This window comes from Jaculus jaculus, chromosome 10, assembly GCF_020740685.1.
Source record: "Jaculus jaculus isolate mJacJac1 chromosome 10, mJacJac1.mat.Y.cur, whole genome shotgun sequence".
NCBI classification, from domain to species: Eukaryota; Metazoa; Chordata; class Mammalia; order Rodentia; family Dipodidae; genus Jaculus; species Jaculus jaculus.
In genome coordinates, this window is record NC_059111.1 from 95,561,793 (window position 1) to 95,575,096 (window position 13,304).

At 41.7% G+C, this 13,304-nt stretch overlaps 1 protein-coding gene across 1 annotated transcript in view; it reads left to right on the forward strand.

Annotated features, from left to right (window-relative positions):
* The window catches only part of Lrguk (leucine rich repeats and guanylate kinase domain containing), a 145,635-nt gene extending 132,661 nt beyond the window's left edge, over positions 1 to 12,974 (forward strand). The window contains exon 20 of the mRNA XM_045160075.1: positions 12,832 to 12,974. Coding sequence (XP_045016010.1) covers positions 12,832 to 12,974 — 143 coding nt within the window. The remainder of the gene's footprint in view (positions 1 to 12,831) is intronic.
* Positions 12,975 to 13,304: the final 330 nt, after the last annotated feature.

Genomic DNA, 13,304 nt, shown 5'->3' on the forward strand with positions numbered 1-13,304 from the left:
ACTGCAAACGAACTCTAGATGCATGTGCCACCTTGTGCATCTGGCTTACGTGAGTTCTGAGGAATTGAACCAAGGTCCTTTGGCTTTGCAGCAAGTACCTTAACCACTAAGCCATCTCTCCAGCCCCCTGTTTAAATATTTTAAGAGTCCTCTAATGACTTTCCCTTTAAAAATATTAGCCTCTCCCTCCAAATAACCTACTCCATAACTCTAAAAGTTTTGATGTTATCTTTTTTCCACCTGGCCTTGTTCTGCAATAGTAGTTTAACTTCACAAACCTCATCTGATCTTTCATGATCTGATGCCCTCCTTTAAATACACTTGGAGATACCAAAGCCATAGTCTAACCTCTTGGCAGGGAGGACTTTGGCTTTTTCTAATTCTTCCCCCTAAATAACAGCTAAAACCTTGGACACTGTATAATAAATGAACTTTAAACTCTGAGAGATAGAAGGAAAGCACATTGGCTAGCCACTGCAGAATCTAATTTAAAACTGGGCTGGAGAGATTGCTTAGTGGTTAAGGTGCTTGCTTGTGAAGCCTAAGGATGCAGGTTCAGTTCCCCAGAACCTACATAAGCCAGATGCACATGGTGGTACATGCATCTGGAGTTTGTTTGCAGTGGCTAGAGGCCCTAGAGCACCCATTCTCTCCATCTCTCTCTCACTCTTTCTCTGTATATAAATAAATAATAAATAGATAAAGCATTAAAAAAAAAACCCAGAAACATGGTGTTGACCTCCTGGGTTTTCTGTTTGCTTACTTGTCTTGAACCGGTTACTAGAGAAACTACAAACCCAACATAGTAATGTGTACATCAACAAATCCTCAAGAAAAGCCTCTTCTCTCCAGTGGCAGTCTTGTAAGACAGGAAGCATGAATAGTAGCTTCCCTGGTACAGCCAAACCCTGTGGACAAAAGTGTGAGTTCATTCTCCCATATTCCTCACATCTGTCAGCATTGATCTTCAACCTCTGGCTGTGTGGAAGTCCTCCTCCTCCTTCCTGATGGGATAATGTCAAAGAAGGTCTTATGCTGAGCCAAGACTTTCATTACTGCCCAATATTACTGACCCCTAGTGTTCTCAAAGGCCACCTGGGGAGCCCGAGTTCCTACCATGCGGTGGTAATAAGAAACCTCTCTCCCTTCGACCTGGAGGGCACAGGAGGACTTGTGCAAAGACACACTTTCACACTGACCTTTCTCTGCAGTGTCAGTGCAACCCATGTGGGGAACAGCAACGACTCACTCCTCCACATCTCTTCTAGGATGTATTGAGATAGATGATGAGGGCCCACGTCTCCTTGGGGGAGTTGAGCAGGTATTAAACATTGTTCAGAGCTATAAAAATCACTGTCATTGTTAATGTAAATTCTTACTGTAAGCGCTGTTCATCTCCCCATAAATAAACAAAGATATTGGGGAATGGACAACTTGACTCCCTAATTGGCAACTATTGGACACCCCTTACTGACCTGGCTTCCTTGAACAAAAGAACTGCCAGTCAGAGAGCTATCTAGAAAACCCTTATGCCCTTACCAGCTGTTTTGAATACTCTACAGCCCCTTATTGTGTTAAATTTGACCAACCAGTGGGTTCAAAATAAATACCCGTGATACAAAAATTTGCCGCTTCTACTAATTCTGCTATTTAAACTACCGAAGCACAGCCTTTATCTTCATCAACCTGTTTAGAACACATGCTGTTAGTATTTTAGTATTGCACTCCAATTGTGTTTCTGTCTTTTTTACTCTTACAGCAAATAGCTTTTTCATTATATAAACTTTGACATTATGTTAATCAGCTCATAAATGCTCCAGATCATGATCATAAATTCATGGGTTTCATCTTGTTTCAGCATGAAGGTTCCTTTTGTTCACTGTTTTATTGATGGCTTTGCTTTGCTTTGATGATATCAGTACCACCTGCCGTTGCTCTCCTTTTGTCTTGCTCTGGAGGTGGAATTTTTGTTTTGTTTGGTTTGGTTTTTGGTTTTTTCGAGGTAGAGTCTCACTCTAGTTGAGGCTGACCTGGAATTCACTGTGTGGTCTCAGGGTGGCCTCGAACTCATGACGATCCTCCTGCCTCTGCCTCCCGAGTGCTGGGATTAAAGGTGCGTGCCACCACTCCCGGCTCTCTGGAGGCAGAATTTAATCATGTCCACACTGTTCTTCTTTAACTGAATCTGAGTCTGCTTTTCACTCCAATTGTTTATTTTTTATCTTATTTTATTTTTTGGTTTTTCGAGGTAGGGTTTTCACCCTAGCTCAGGCTGACGTGGAACTCAGTCTGTAGTCTCAAGGTGGCCTCGAACTCATGGCGATCCTCCTACCTCTGCCTCCCTGAATGCTGGGATTCAAGGAGTGTGCCACCATACCTGGTTTTATGTAAATTCAGTTCTATTTCGGTCACTTTGTTTTGTATCACCTGATGAATTTGAGATAGTTGGAGAATTTTGTTGGCTTATCTGGTGTGTTTTTTTCCATTTTACTGATTGCTTTGTCTTTTGTTATATATTTTGTTCTTCTCATTTACAGTAATTTAGAAATTATTTTTTCTGACCCCAATGTATATCATGTAAATGTAAATATTTTAATTTCACCTTGTCTTTTTCCCTCTTCTACAATTCTGTACTTAAGAGTTGATTCAGGGGCTGGATGGGGGAAAGAATTATATTCAATGTATAGAACCTATTTTTTTTAAAGAGAAGAGTTATTTTGACTTTGCAGTCAATATTTATATTATTTTATTCCTATTCAAACTTTTAGTAGTTTCAGTGTTTACCCATAGTGGTTTGAATGTAAAATGTGCCCCCAGAGGCTCACGGTGCTGTTTGGGAAGGGTACAGAACCTTTAGGAGGTGAAGTTTGTGGAAGTGTGTCACTTGAGGTCTTCCAGTCCAGCTCCTGGCTCTTTTCACTCACTGATGTGAAGATGCCACCACTGTCTGCTCCTGCCATGTGGAGCTACCTCCCTCAACACTAAGCTGAAATAAATCATTTTCTTCCTTAAACTGCTTCTGCTCAGGCATAGTTTGTCCCAGGCAACAAGAAAACAACTGATGCTAATTATTTTATATAACATGTTCATTATCAAAGTCTCAGTCTAAACCAGGGAAAAGTGAAGGACGAGGAGCCTTTTAGAAAATACTTCTATAGTATGGAAGAACCCTCTTGTCAGTTTCAGATGACCTTAAGATAAAGTCTGTTGTTGAGAGAGAAGCATGGTTGTTTCAGAAGCATGGTTGTCGTTAGGAAACATGGGAGAGACATTTCCTTCCCAGCTCTCCCAAGGGAAAAGCTTGTGACTGTGTATGCCACATTCTCCATAGCTTGCAGGCATTAAATATGGTCTGACTTGATAAAGCCATTTCTTACAGTGCCTTGTGGTGTAGACTTAATACAAACATAACAATTTTCTTTTCACACAGCCCTAACCAAAGCAATTATTGGAGAGGTGCTGTCAAGGAGACACTATATGATGATGGTTTACTGTCAGAATACCTGAGTTCTCATCCTAAATCAGCCATTTGTTAAAGTTTGATTTAGACTATTCACTCAGCTCCCCTTTTCTTCCACTGTTAGGCTCGCTCATGGGGGGTGGGGTGGGGACTGATGGAGATGTCATGTCTCAGAACTAAAGTAGGGAACAGATTGGCAGGATGTAATGAATCAGGTTAAACAGTAGCAGGCAGGCTAGCTCCAGTCCCATCCCCTGTGGCTGGGGCTTGGAAAGAAATTAATAACCAACTGGTGGGAAATGGAAAGGAAAAAAGTGTGTCCCTGTTGACTGTAAGAGACAAATTTTTCACATTTTAATATCTGTAAAATCGGGGCACATTTTCAAATTGATGACATGCCACAGTTGAATTGACAGCATTGTTTTTCTTTCTTGGTGGAATATAATGTGATGGTGTATATTGTAATTTATAACATCCTATATTTGATAAAATATAGTGGCAATAATTATCCCAAAGGCCAACTGCTCTTGGGGGCAGTGGAAGTCTGTTTGGGGAAGTGTAATGGATCCCTTTAGCAGCACATAAGGACTGTAGTCATCCAGTGAAGGTCTAGTGAGGGTTTTGTCAGAGAAGGCAGTCAGCAGAGTTTGGCCCTTCCATTTTAAAAAGAAGGCCAGTGGTTAAAGGTGCCTGCTTGCAGAAAGAAGACCTGCTAGACCTGGCTCTTGCATTAGCCTTCTTTCTCAGGATATCCCCTGCCCAACACTCCCACCAATGATGAAAAGGGAGTCAGAAACTTTCATATACCAAGAGACTCTTACCTGTCTACCAGAAGGCAGAGTCAAAACTCCACACACAAGAACACAAGGATATGCATATTTGAAGGAATCAGAGAGGCAAGCTAACAGCTCACCAGGTTTTCCCTCAAGTGCTATTTCCCTACGACTATGTGTTTGTTTTTTCCCACAAACTTATACAGGAATTCCAAAGGACTGTTATTGCTTAGCAGCCCCATATCATGAGGGTTCCCTCCTGTGGGCTGCCATGTTGTTGGGGAGGTTGGCCCCACATCTACGGAGAAGCTGTCAGAGATAATGAGGTTTGGGGCATGAAGAAACACAGAAGCAGAGGAGGGCAGACGCCGGGCTACTCCACCCCAGTTTTGGAAGAAGCCGTCTCTCCCTTCACAGGAAGCTTTATTTCTATCCCTCCCGGGATTATCCAGGAGTAGCCCTCATCAAATGATAAACTGTCAATGGATATTCTGAATAATTGTTTGGCAAGAAAAGTCTGGAAGCTGTGGTGCTGCTATATTTCACAGCACCTGGGATGGTGGCAGGTAGGGAAAGACCTAAAACCTCACCTGTGGGATGGTTGATCTTGCCCCCCCCGCCCCGGTTGCTTGGGACTGTCCAGATTTAAGCCTATTGACCCAGCAAAATTAGTAAGAAGGCTTCCCCTTCATTCCTGAAAGGATTCTAGCATATATCAGGATTAGTATGATCACTCATCGCCTGGGTCATGTGGAATCAGTCTTTCCATTTATATTCATATATATGAAGAAGCAAATAATTTAGGAAGAATAAAAGATTGAGTTGTTAAGATATTTTCACATTTTTTTTTTTTTTTGAGGTAGGGTCTCATTCTAGCCAAGGGTGACCTGGAATTCACTATGTATTCTCAGGGTGGCCTTGAACTCATAACGATCCTCCTACCTCTGCCTCCCGAGTGCTGGGATTAAAGGTGTGCACCACCATGCCCAGCTTTTTGTTAAGATATTTTCTAAATGACTTATTAAGTGAAAAAAAATTAACTTCTAAAATTTAAATTAGTGTTCTTTTGCTGTTGTTTTTCAAGGCAGGGTCTCACTCTAGTACAGGCTGACCTGGAATTCACTATGTAGTCTCAGGGTGGCCTTGAACTCACGGTGGTCCTCCTACCTCTGCCTCCCGAGTGCTGGGATTAAAGGCATGCACCACCATGCCCAGCTCATATTCTTTCTTTTAGTCTAATTTAATTCTTTTTATTTTTACTTTTTATTTATTTATTTTGGTTTTCAAGGTAGGATCTTCCTCTAGCCCAGGCTGACCTGGAATTCACTATGTAGTCTCAGGCTGGCCTTGAACTCACAGTGTTCCTCCTACCTCTGCCTCCTGAGTGCTGGGATTAAAGATATGCACCATCATGCCCAGATGAAATTAGTATTCTTAAAGAGTTATATTAAGGGTCTGGAGAGATGGCTTAGCGGTTAAGCGCTTGCCTGTGAAGCCTAAGGACCCCGGTTCGAGGCTCGGTTCCCCAGGTCCCACGTTAGCCAGATGCACAAGGGGGCACACGTGTCTGGAGTTCATTTGCAAAGGCTGGAAGCCCTGGTGCGCCCATTCTCTCTCTCTCCCTCTATCTGTCTTTCTCTCTGTGTCTGTCGCTCTCAAATAAATAAATAAACAAAAAATATTTTTTAAAAAAAGAGTTATATTAAGACATGTAATAACCAACCTTGTAGAATAAATAGAGCATTAAGTTTATGAATGACTATAAATAAAAAAATGAAAAGACTAAAAATAAAGCAAACTCACTCAGCATATATTTGTACCTAACATACACATATGCTTACGTTTGTCTTATATTTAAATGCATGTTACCTCCAAAACCTGGAAAAACAATGGGAAAACTTGAAAACCAGGGCTAGGCTGGGAGACAGCAAACAGCAGCCACCCACAGGAAGTGGTCTGTGGGCTGGGGAGATGTCTCAGGTGGTAAAGCGCTTCACAAGCATGAGGCTCCAAGGCCCATCCCTGGAACCGATGGGTAAACCCATGGGGGTGTGGTAGTGAATGTGAATTTGTAATCCCAGCCATGGGGAGGCAGAGACAGGCAGGTTATTGAAGCTCTCTGTCTAGCTAGCTTAGCCTACTTGGTTAATGCCAGGACAATGAAAGATTCTGTATTTAAAAAACAAAAACATGGGCTGGAGAAATGGCTTAGTGGTTAAGTGCTTGCCTGTGAAGCCTAAGGACCCCGGTTTGAGACTTGATTCCCCAGGACCCACATAAGCCAGATGCACAAGGGGGCACATGCATCTGGAGTTCATTTGCAGTGGCTGGAGGCCCTGGTGCACCCATTCTCTCTCTCTCTCTCTTTCTCTGTCACTTTCTCTCTCTGTCTCTCTGTCACTTCAAATAAATGCATAAAAATAAACAAACAACAAAAAAAAACATAGTATTTCAAAGGAATGCAATATGAGGTTGTCTTCTGGCTTCCCTCGCCATAGTCACCCACGTGCATATGCATTCCCCACCCCTACACACACACACACACACACACACACACACACACACACACACACACACACATCTATGGTAAGACGGCCTCTCACAGCCCAGAGTCCAAGCAGAGCCCACAGAGGGAGAAAATGCCAAGAGAAACCTGAGAATTACCTTACCCCTTCCCTAAAACCATGTCAAAACCCTTAGACACCAAAACCCTTAGTCAAAGACTTCTCACAATAGGACACACACACACACACACACACACACACACTGCATGTTACTGTTTTCATGCTTTTTTTGAGAAGTGGTGATTGAGAGACTCTTCCTAAAGTATCTGATGAATGACAACAGCCCAATCCTGGCCTACATCCAGAGCACATGGTGTTTAGAAAGATGTTGAAGTCAACTCAGTATAATAGCCCAGCACCAGACAGTATCTGTGGTGACATTGTTGTAATTTTGGTCACATTGTTGTAAGCATACGCAGCAAGTTTTGTTGAACAAGAACTATGAAAAATGAGAGCAATTTGATTCACTAATTAGAATGCCTCGATCAAATCAAAGTGGCTCCATTAAGCTCACATACTTGCATTTAAGGAGAAAGGTCTGTGGTTTTATATTTTCTCTTATTTATTAACATGTGAAAAGTTTCAAGTGTTTTTTTTTTTTTATTAACCTGGGCAGTTGTTGGCATGAAAGATTAGTTTAGCAATTTGATGAGGTGAATTCTACGGCATGTTAAATTAGAATCCCAGCCACTAAAGCCCCAAATCTAATTTTCACCCTAGTTTATAAGATTCTCTTGAAAATTTTATTATCCTAATGCATGTTTCTAATGCTCTAACTCCTTTAAGAAAAACAGTACTTCCTACCAATTGTGAAGCCAAAAATATCATCAGTTCCCACTGTAGAATATTTAAATTTCATATTTACTGGACCATTGAGTTTGGGACAGCTATCTAACCTATTTTCTCTGAAATTGCAGCTCTTATAGTTTGTAGCAAAATTCCTGATCTAACTATGAGTTCTGCAAAATAAAGATTTTCTTTTTGCTTGGGCCACTAAGTTTAGCTAAAGAATAACTAAACTACAGGCTGGGGATGCAGCTCAGTTGGTAGATGCTTGCCTAGTGTGCAGAAAGCCCTGGGTTCGGTCCCCAGCACCACATGAACCAGGCGTGGAGGCACAAGCCTGAGGCCAGTACTGTGCAGATGAAGGCAGGGTAACCAGAGTTTAAGGTCATCTTGGATGCATAGTGAGTTTGAGGCCAGCTTGGGATGTAAGGGATTCTGTCTTAACCAAACAAACTAAAACCCAGAAGAGAGAAAGAGAGAGAGAGATTCACTACATACACTTGCTCCATCTTGGGGCAGGACCCAATCAATAGAGTATATGATTCAGATAGCCAAGCGAGGTGTGAAAAAGAAAACTAGGAACAGAAAAAGCAGAATAGATTGAATGATAATGGGCTTCCTCCATTGCACCGCCCTCATGCACTGACCTTGATAAATGAAATTAAGCTACTGATGGGAGCTTATATACTTCCTGCAACTCTCTGAGGACACACTCTTTAGCCAGAAGATAACTGTGAAGGTAACCATGGGGTTTGTCTCCTTTCCGTGTCTTAGTCCATACCTCATCTTATTTAAAAGCTGTCTAGAGACCACGCACTCAGTCCCACCTTAACACTTTTCGCCTGCCTCGCTTGTCTCTAGGCTATTTTTTTTAATTAATTAATTTATTTATTTGAGAGCGACAGACACAGAGAGAAAGACAGAGAGAGAGAGAGAGAGAGAATGGGCACGCCAGGGCTTCCAGCCTCTGCAAACGAACTCCAGACGCGTGCGCCCCCTTGTGCATCTGGCTAACGTGGGACCTGGGGAACCGAGCCTTGAACCGGGGTCCTTAGGCTTCACAGGTAAGCGCGTAACCGCTAAACCATCTCTCCAGCCCTAGGCTATTTTTTTTAAATCCTCATCTGCCAGTTATTTATTACTGTGTTACTTTATATAATCGTGGACGTTGTTAATAAAAAATTTTGGAAAAAAAAATAAAGAAAGAAAGAAAAAAGAAAGTAAGTCCAGGAAGGTGACCGCCACTCTGAACTTCTGCATTGCTATTTCCTGGTGTGTCCTTAACAGGAGACACTGCTTGCCATTGTTACATTTTGAGTGCTAAGGAAATGCTCTGCCATCCTCCAGGTGGTGGACACTGAGGAGACTCAAAACTCATCAGAGCAGAGTTCAATATTAAAGGAGACTTATAAGACACCCTCTAGGGCTCAGAGAACTTTGTGGAAGAGGGTTGAAAAAATATCAGAGCCACAGTGTGGGAAGGTGTACTCTGAGGCATTGCCCCTATCCACAGAGATTAGTGTGCCCAATAGTGATAGTGATTCGTGATAAACCCCACTGAGGAGCGCCCTCAGTGAGATGGAGGTGGGAGAGATGGGACATGAGTATAATGTGATGGGAATATATCTAAGTTGCACTGTGTTCACATATTAAAGTTCTCAATACAAGAACAGAGAAGGCTAATATTCTGCCTGATGTCTTCTGAGACTGTGCTCATGTTTCTGAGACTCTTCTTTGTTGATGGCTGAAGCTATAGCACCATTATGTTCCCATTTTTCCATGCACAGCAGTTACCTTTTCCTTGCTGGGACAAAGCACCCAACCATAGGCAGGATTTGACAGCAAAGGGTTTATTTCAGCTTCTGGTTTCAAAAGGAAGCTTCATCATGCCAGGGAAAGCATGACAGAACAGACAACCAGGATGTTACATCTTGTCACACCAGCTTGGGGAAAGCAAGAGAGAGCTATCACTGGCAAATGAGTGTGGTTATGAAACCCTAGGGGCCACCCCCAATGACACACCTCCATTACCAGACCTCTACCTCCTAAAGGTCCCACGACTTTCCCTACAGGCAGACAGTGCATTCAAAACACATGAGCCTATGGGGGACATTTCATTTACATGTCCACACCATGTTCTTGTCAATGTCATTTTGGTCTCCCCCCGGCAAAAAACAAGCAGCTCTATTATGTGCAATCTTGTATGTGTCCAATAGGACATGGTATGCAGAATATATATTATAGCCTAGAATAGAGTTTATGGTCAAAAGATTGATGTGTTTCCAGCCTGAAAAGAAAATTTCAAGGATTTTTTTTTCCAATTCAGCATTAGCAATTTGTAGTAGCATATAAAAACTTTTTGTTGCTATAGTTATTGGCAATTTTTGGTATTTTCTGGCTTTTTGATTTCAGCCAATGTGATATTGTGATATGTCATCCTGGATTTAGTTCACAGATTGTTGTATTAATGAGACTGAGCATGTTTTCATGTTTATTGACCATTGGATATTGTTTATTCATTATTAGTTTGAAGAGTTCTTCATAGACACTGGAAATTAATGCTTTATTGATTATATGAATATAGATATTTTCTCCTAGCTGTGTGCTTTTTTTTTTTTTTTAACTTTCTCCTTCCCCTCCTTGTTAATCTTTTCAGTAGACCTTAGACCAGGACAAGTACCCAACTATGCCAGCTCAACACATTACATTATAAAGAAATCCCCAGTAGGGTTTTTCTTCCTCTTAACTTTTCCCATTTCTAGCACTTTTGGCAAGTTTTCCTGGATAACTTTTTGGAAAAACAAACAAACACCTCCTTTGGCATGTGAATTATTCCTTTTCATTTTTGTAAGCTTGGAAATGAAATAATTGTTTTTTTTTTATTATTTCTCCCGTGAGTACCATTTGGAGTTAAACCAACTTCTAATATTCTTTTATAACCTTAACTAACTGAGCATAATGCATAATTTATGGGTACTTTGACAGCTGCTAGAGTGCTTAGCAAATTTTAATACCATTTGTTTGTGGAGTGATCTGCATAAATTGCATTTTGAGAGCAGCAGAGATTGTCTTTTGTTCTTACGTTTTTCTTAACAAGAAACCACAATTCTGCGCGAATCTTAACTCTAAATCTAAAAAAAAAAAAAAAAAAAAAAAAAAAAACTTTTTCCTCAGATTGAAGCTTTTGATAAGTCCTGTAAAAACAAGGGGCAATGTTGATTGTGTTCACCAAGGCATTTCTCATGCTAAGCACCTTACATGGCTCATAGCAGCATGCCCAATCAATAATTATGTGAATTTTGACCATATGTCTTTTGGAATCTTAAAATCTTCATATTATTTGAACAGAGGCATCTACATAGAGGAATAGCATCTATGAAAGAAATCCAGTCAGTGCAGACAAATTTTATATACAGAAATTTTCATGAGACCCTTCTTGATAAGAATGTTCAGTGGAAATGGTTTTATTTAAATAATTATAGAACATATAATACACTATTACATTTATTACAATTTGTGGTTTGGGGGAACATAAGAAGTGCATACAAGAAAATGTTTTCTTTTCTTTTTTGTTTTTTTGAGGTAGGGTCTCACTCTGGCCCAGGCTGACCTGCAAGTCACTATGTAGTCTCAGGGTGGCCTGGAACTCACAGTGATCTTCCTACCTCTGCCTCCCTAGTGCTGGGATTAAAGGTGTGCGCCACCACGCTGGCTCAAGACAATGTTAAGTGAATAAAGCAGAACACAGATCTGTGTTTTTAGTGTGATGCTTAAATATGCTATATGGGCATGTAAAAAAAACTGAAAAGAAGCCGGGTATGGTGGCACACACCTTTAACCCCAGCACTCAGGAGGCAGAGGTAGGAGGATCGCCGTGAGTTCAAGACCACCCTGAGACGACATAGTGAATTACAGGTCAGCTTGGACTGTAGTGAGATCCTACCTCAAAACAACAACAACAACAAAGAATAATAAATAAATAATCCTGAAAAGAAATATATCAATATTTCTTAGTAGTTGTCTCTGAGTAGTGAAAATTATCAATAAATAGAATTACCACATCAGACTGCATGTGCTTTGAAACTACCACCACATTATTTCACCTTGGAGTTTCTTTAGCCTAGCAACGTTTGGGCATCCATCAGCTGGTCAGACTAGCACGTTTAAAAAATAGTAACAATTCATAATCCTGCTCAGCCCATTGTCAAGAACTTGCCACTGACCATATATTCTGAAATTTCATTTATCATCGTATATTCCAGTTTGCAAAATAGGAGGTTGGCTTCATCCCCAAGGGCATTCTGGGTATCAGAAACAGAGGCATATAGCATGCTTTCCACTAGCATTTTGAATGCCTGTGGACTGCCACAGTGGAGCGTATTCATGGATTCAATGTGCAGCATCCACAGCAGTAAAGTGCTGTTCACTTTGCTTTTTGCAATTGCCATTTTTTTCATTCACTTTTGGTGGGAGATCATCAAGGCACAGTGCATACGAAGCTTGGTGGGGAGTTGCTGTCTTCCATAAATTGCCAACTGTGGTGACATTTAGTCTTCTTCAGGATGGTTTCGGGGTTCGGGGATGTGTTTTCATTAGGAAACATTCTGATTTGGCTGTGTAAATTACCTGTCGTCTGCCAAGGGCTGTAGCTGTTCCAACCATGTGTGACTCCAGCTGGGATCACTATGGGACCTTATCTTCGCGCATTCCTGGGATAGTCACTTACAGCAGCTTTCATTTACCATCCTTGCCTATTTCATTGAGTGGCTTCCTAGAGGATCCTTGGCCGAAATGATAAAAAAGGACTTTGGAAAACTAGTAGTCTTTCGGGGTCCTCAGTGGAGGGGTCTGAAAGAAGTATGATGTCTAGGAAGACAATTTAAGATTGGCCCCTCAGGGATCAGAAATTCTCCTTGTGGTCACAAATCAAGGACCAGACTTGGATGTAGCTGTGGAGGCCAGGATGCCCACAGACCACACAGACCATAGTGGCACCATTTCCTCCATGGAGGAGGAAGAGGTGGTGGTGAGACCACTTGGAAATTAGAACAATATGCCAGGTGGATGGAAAATTCTCAACTAACTTCCCATTCTTTCCTCCACCCCAAAGTGGGAGAACAAGGTCCACCTGGCCAATGTTTCAGTGAGTGTGAATCCATCTTTGTATTCCCATCTTGTTTCTTCATTGAATTTAAGAACTCGGCTTGGCTTTAATTGCCCCACTGCAGGTTTTTTGTGCTCTTACTAGGTCTGGACTCAGGGAAATGCCAGGAGCAGCACAGCCAGAGGGAAGCTGAGGCAGGGTCTTCAGGGACAGTCACTGGATCTGTAGGTTTTAAGGCTTCTGGATTCCCAGGAGCCAAGAATGAGCAGAAATTCAGAACCTCTTAATCCTTTTCTAAACATCACATAAGCCTCCTGGGTTTTTGTACCACCCAAGGGAGATAAGGGGGCTATGGCAAAGATGGAACTTGAGAGCATCACCTGTCTGGCTCAAGGAGGCGAGGAAGCAGCTCTCCAAATCAATTTCCGCATGTCAATTATAGGTGTCACCCAACAGCTAGGGCCCAGGTGAAACAGAGAGGAATCGACAAGATGAGCAAGAATGCTACTTCCACTGCAAGCCTGACAACCTGCTTCAGGGTGATGGAGACACTGAGGATACTCAAAACACACCAAAGGGCTGGAGAGATGGCTTAGCGGTTAAGCGCTTGCCTGTGA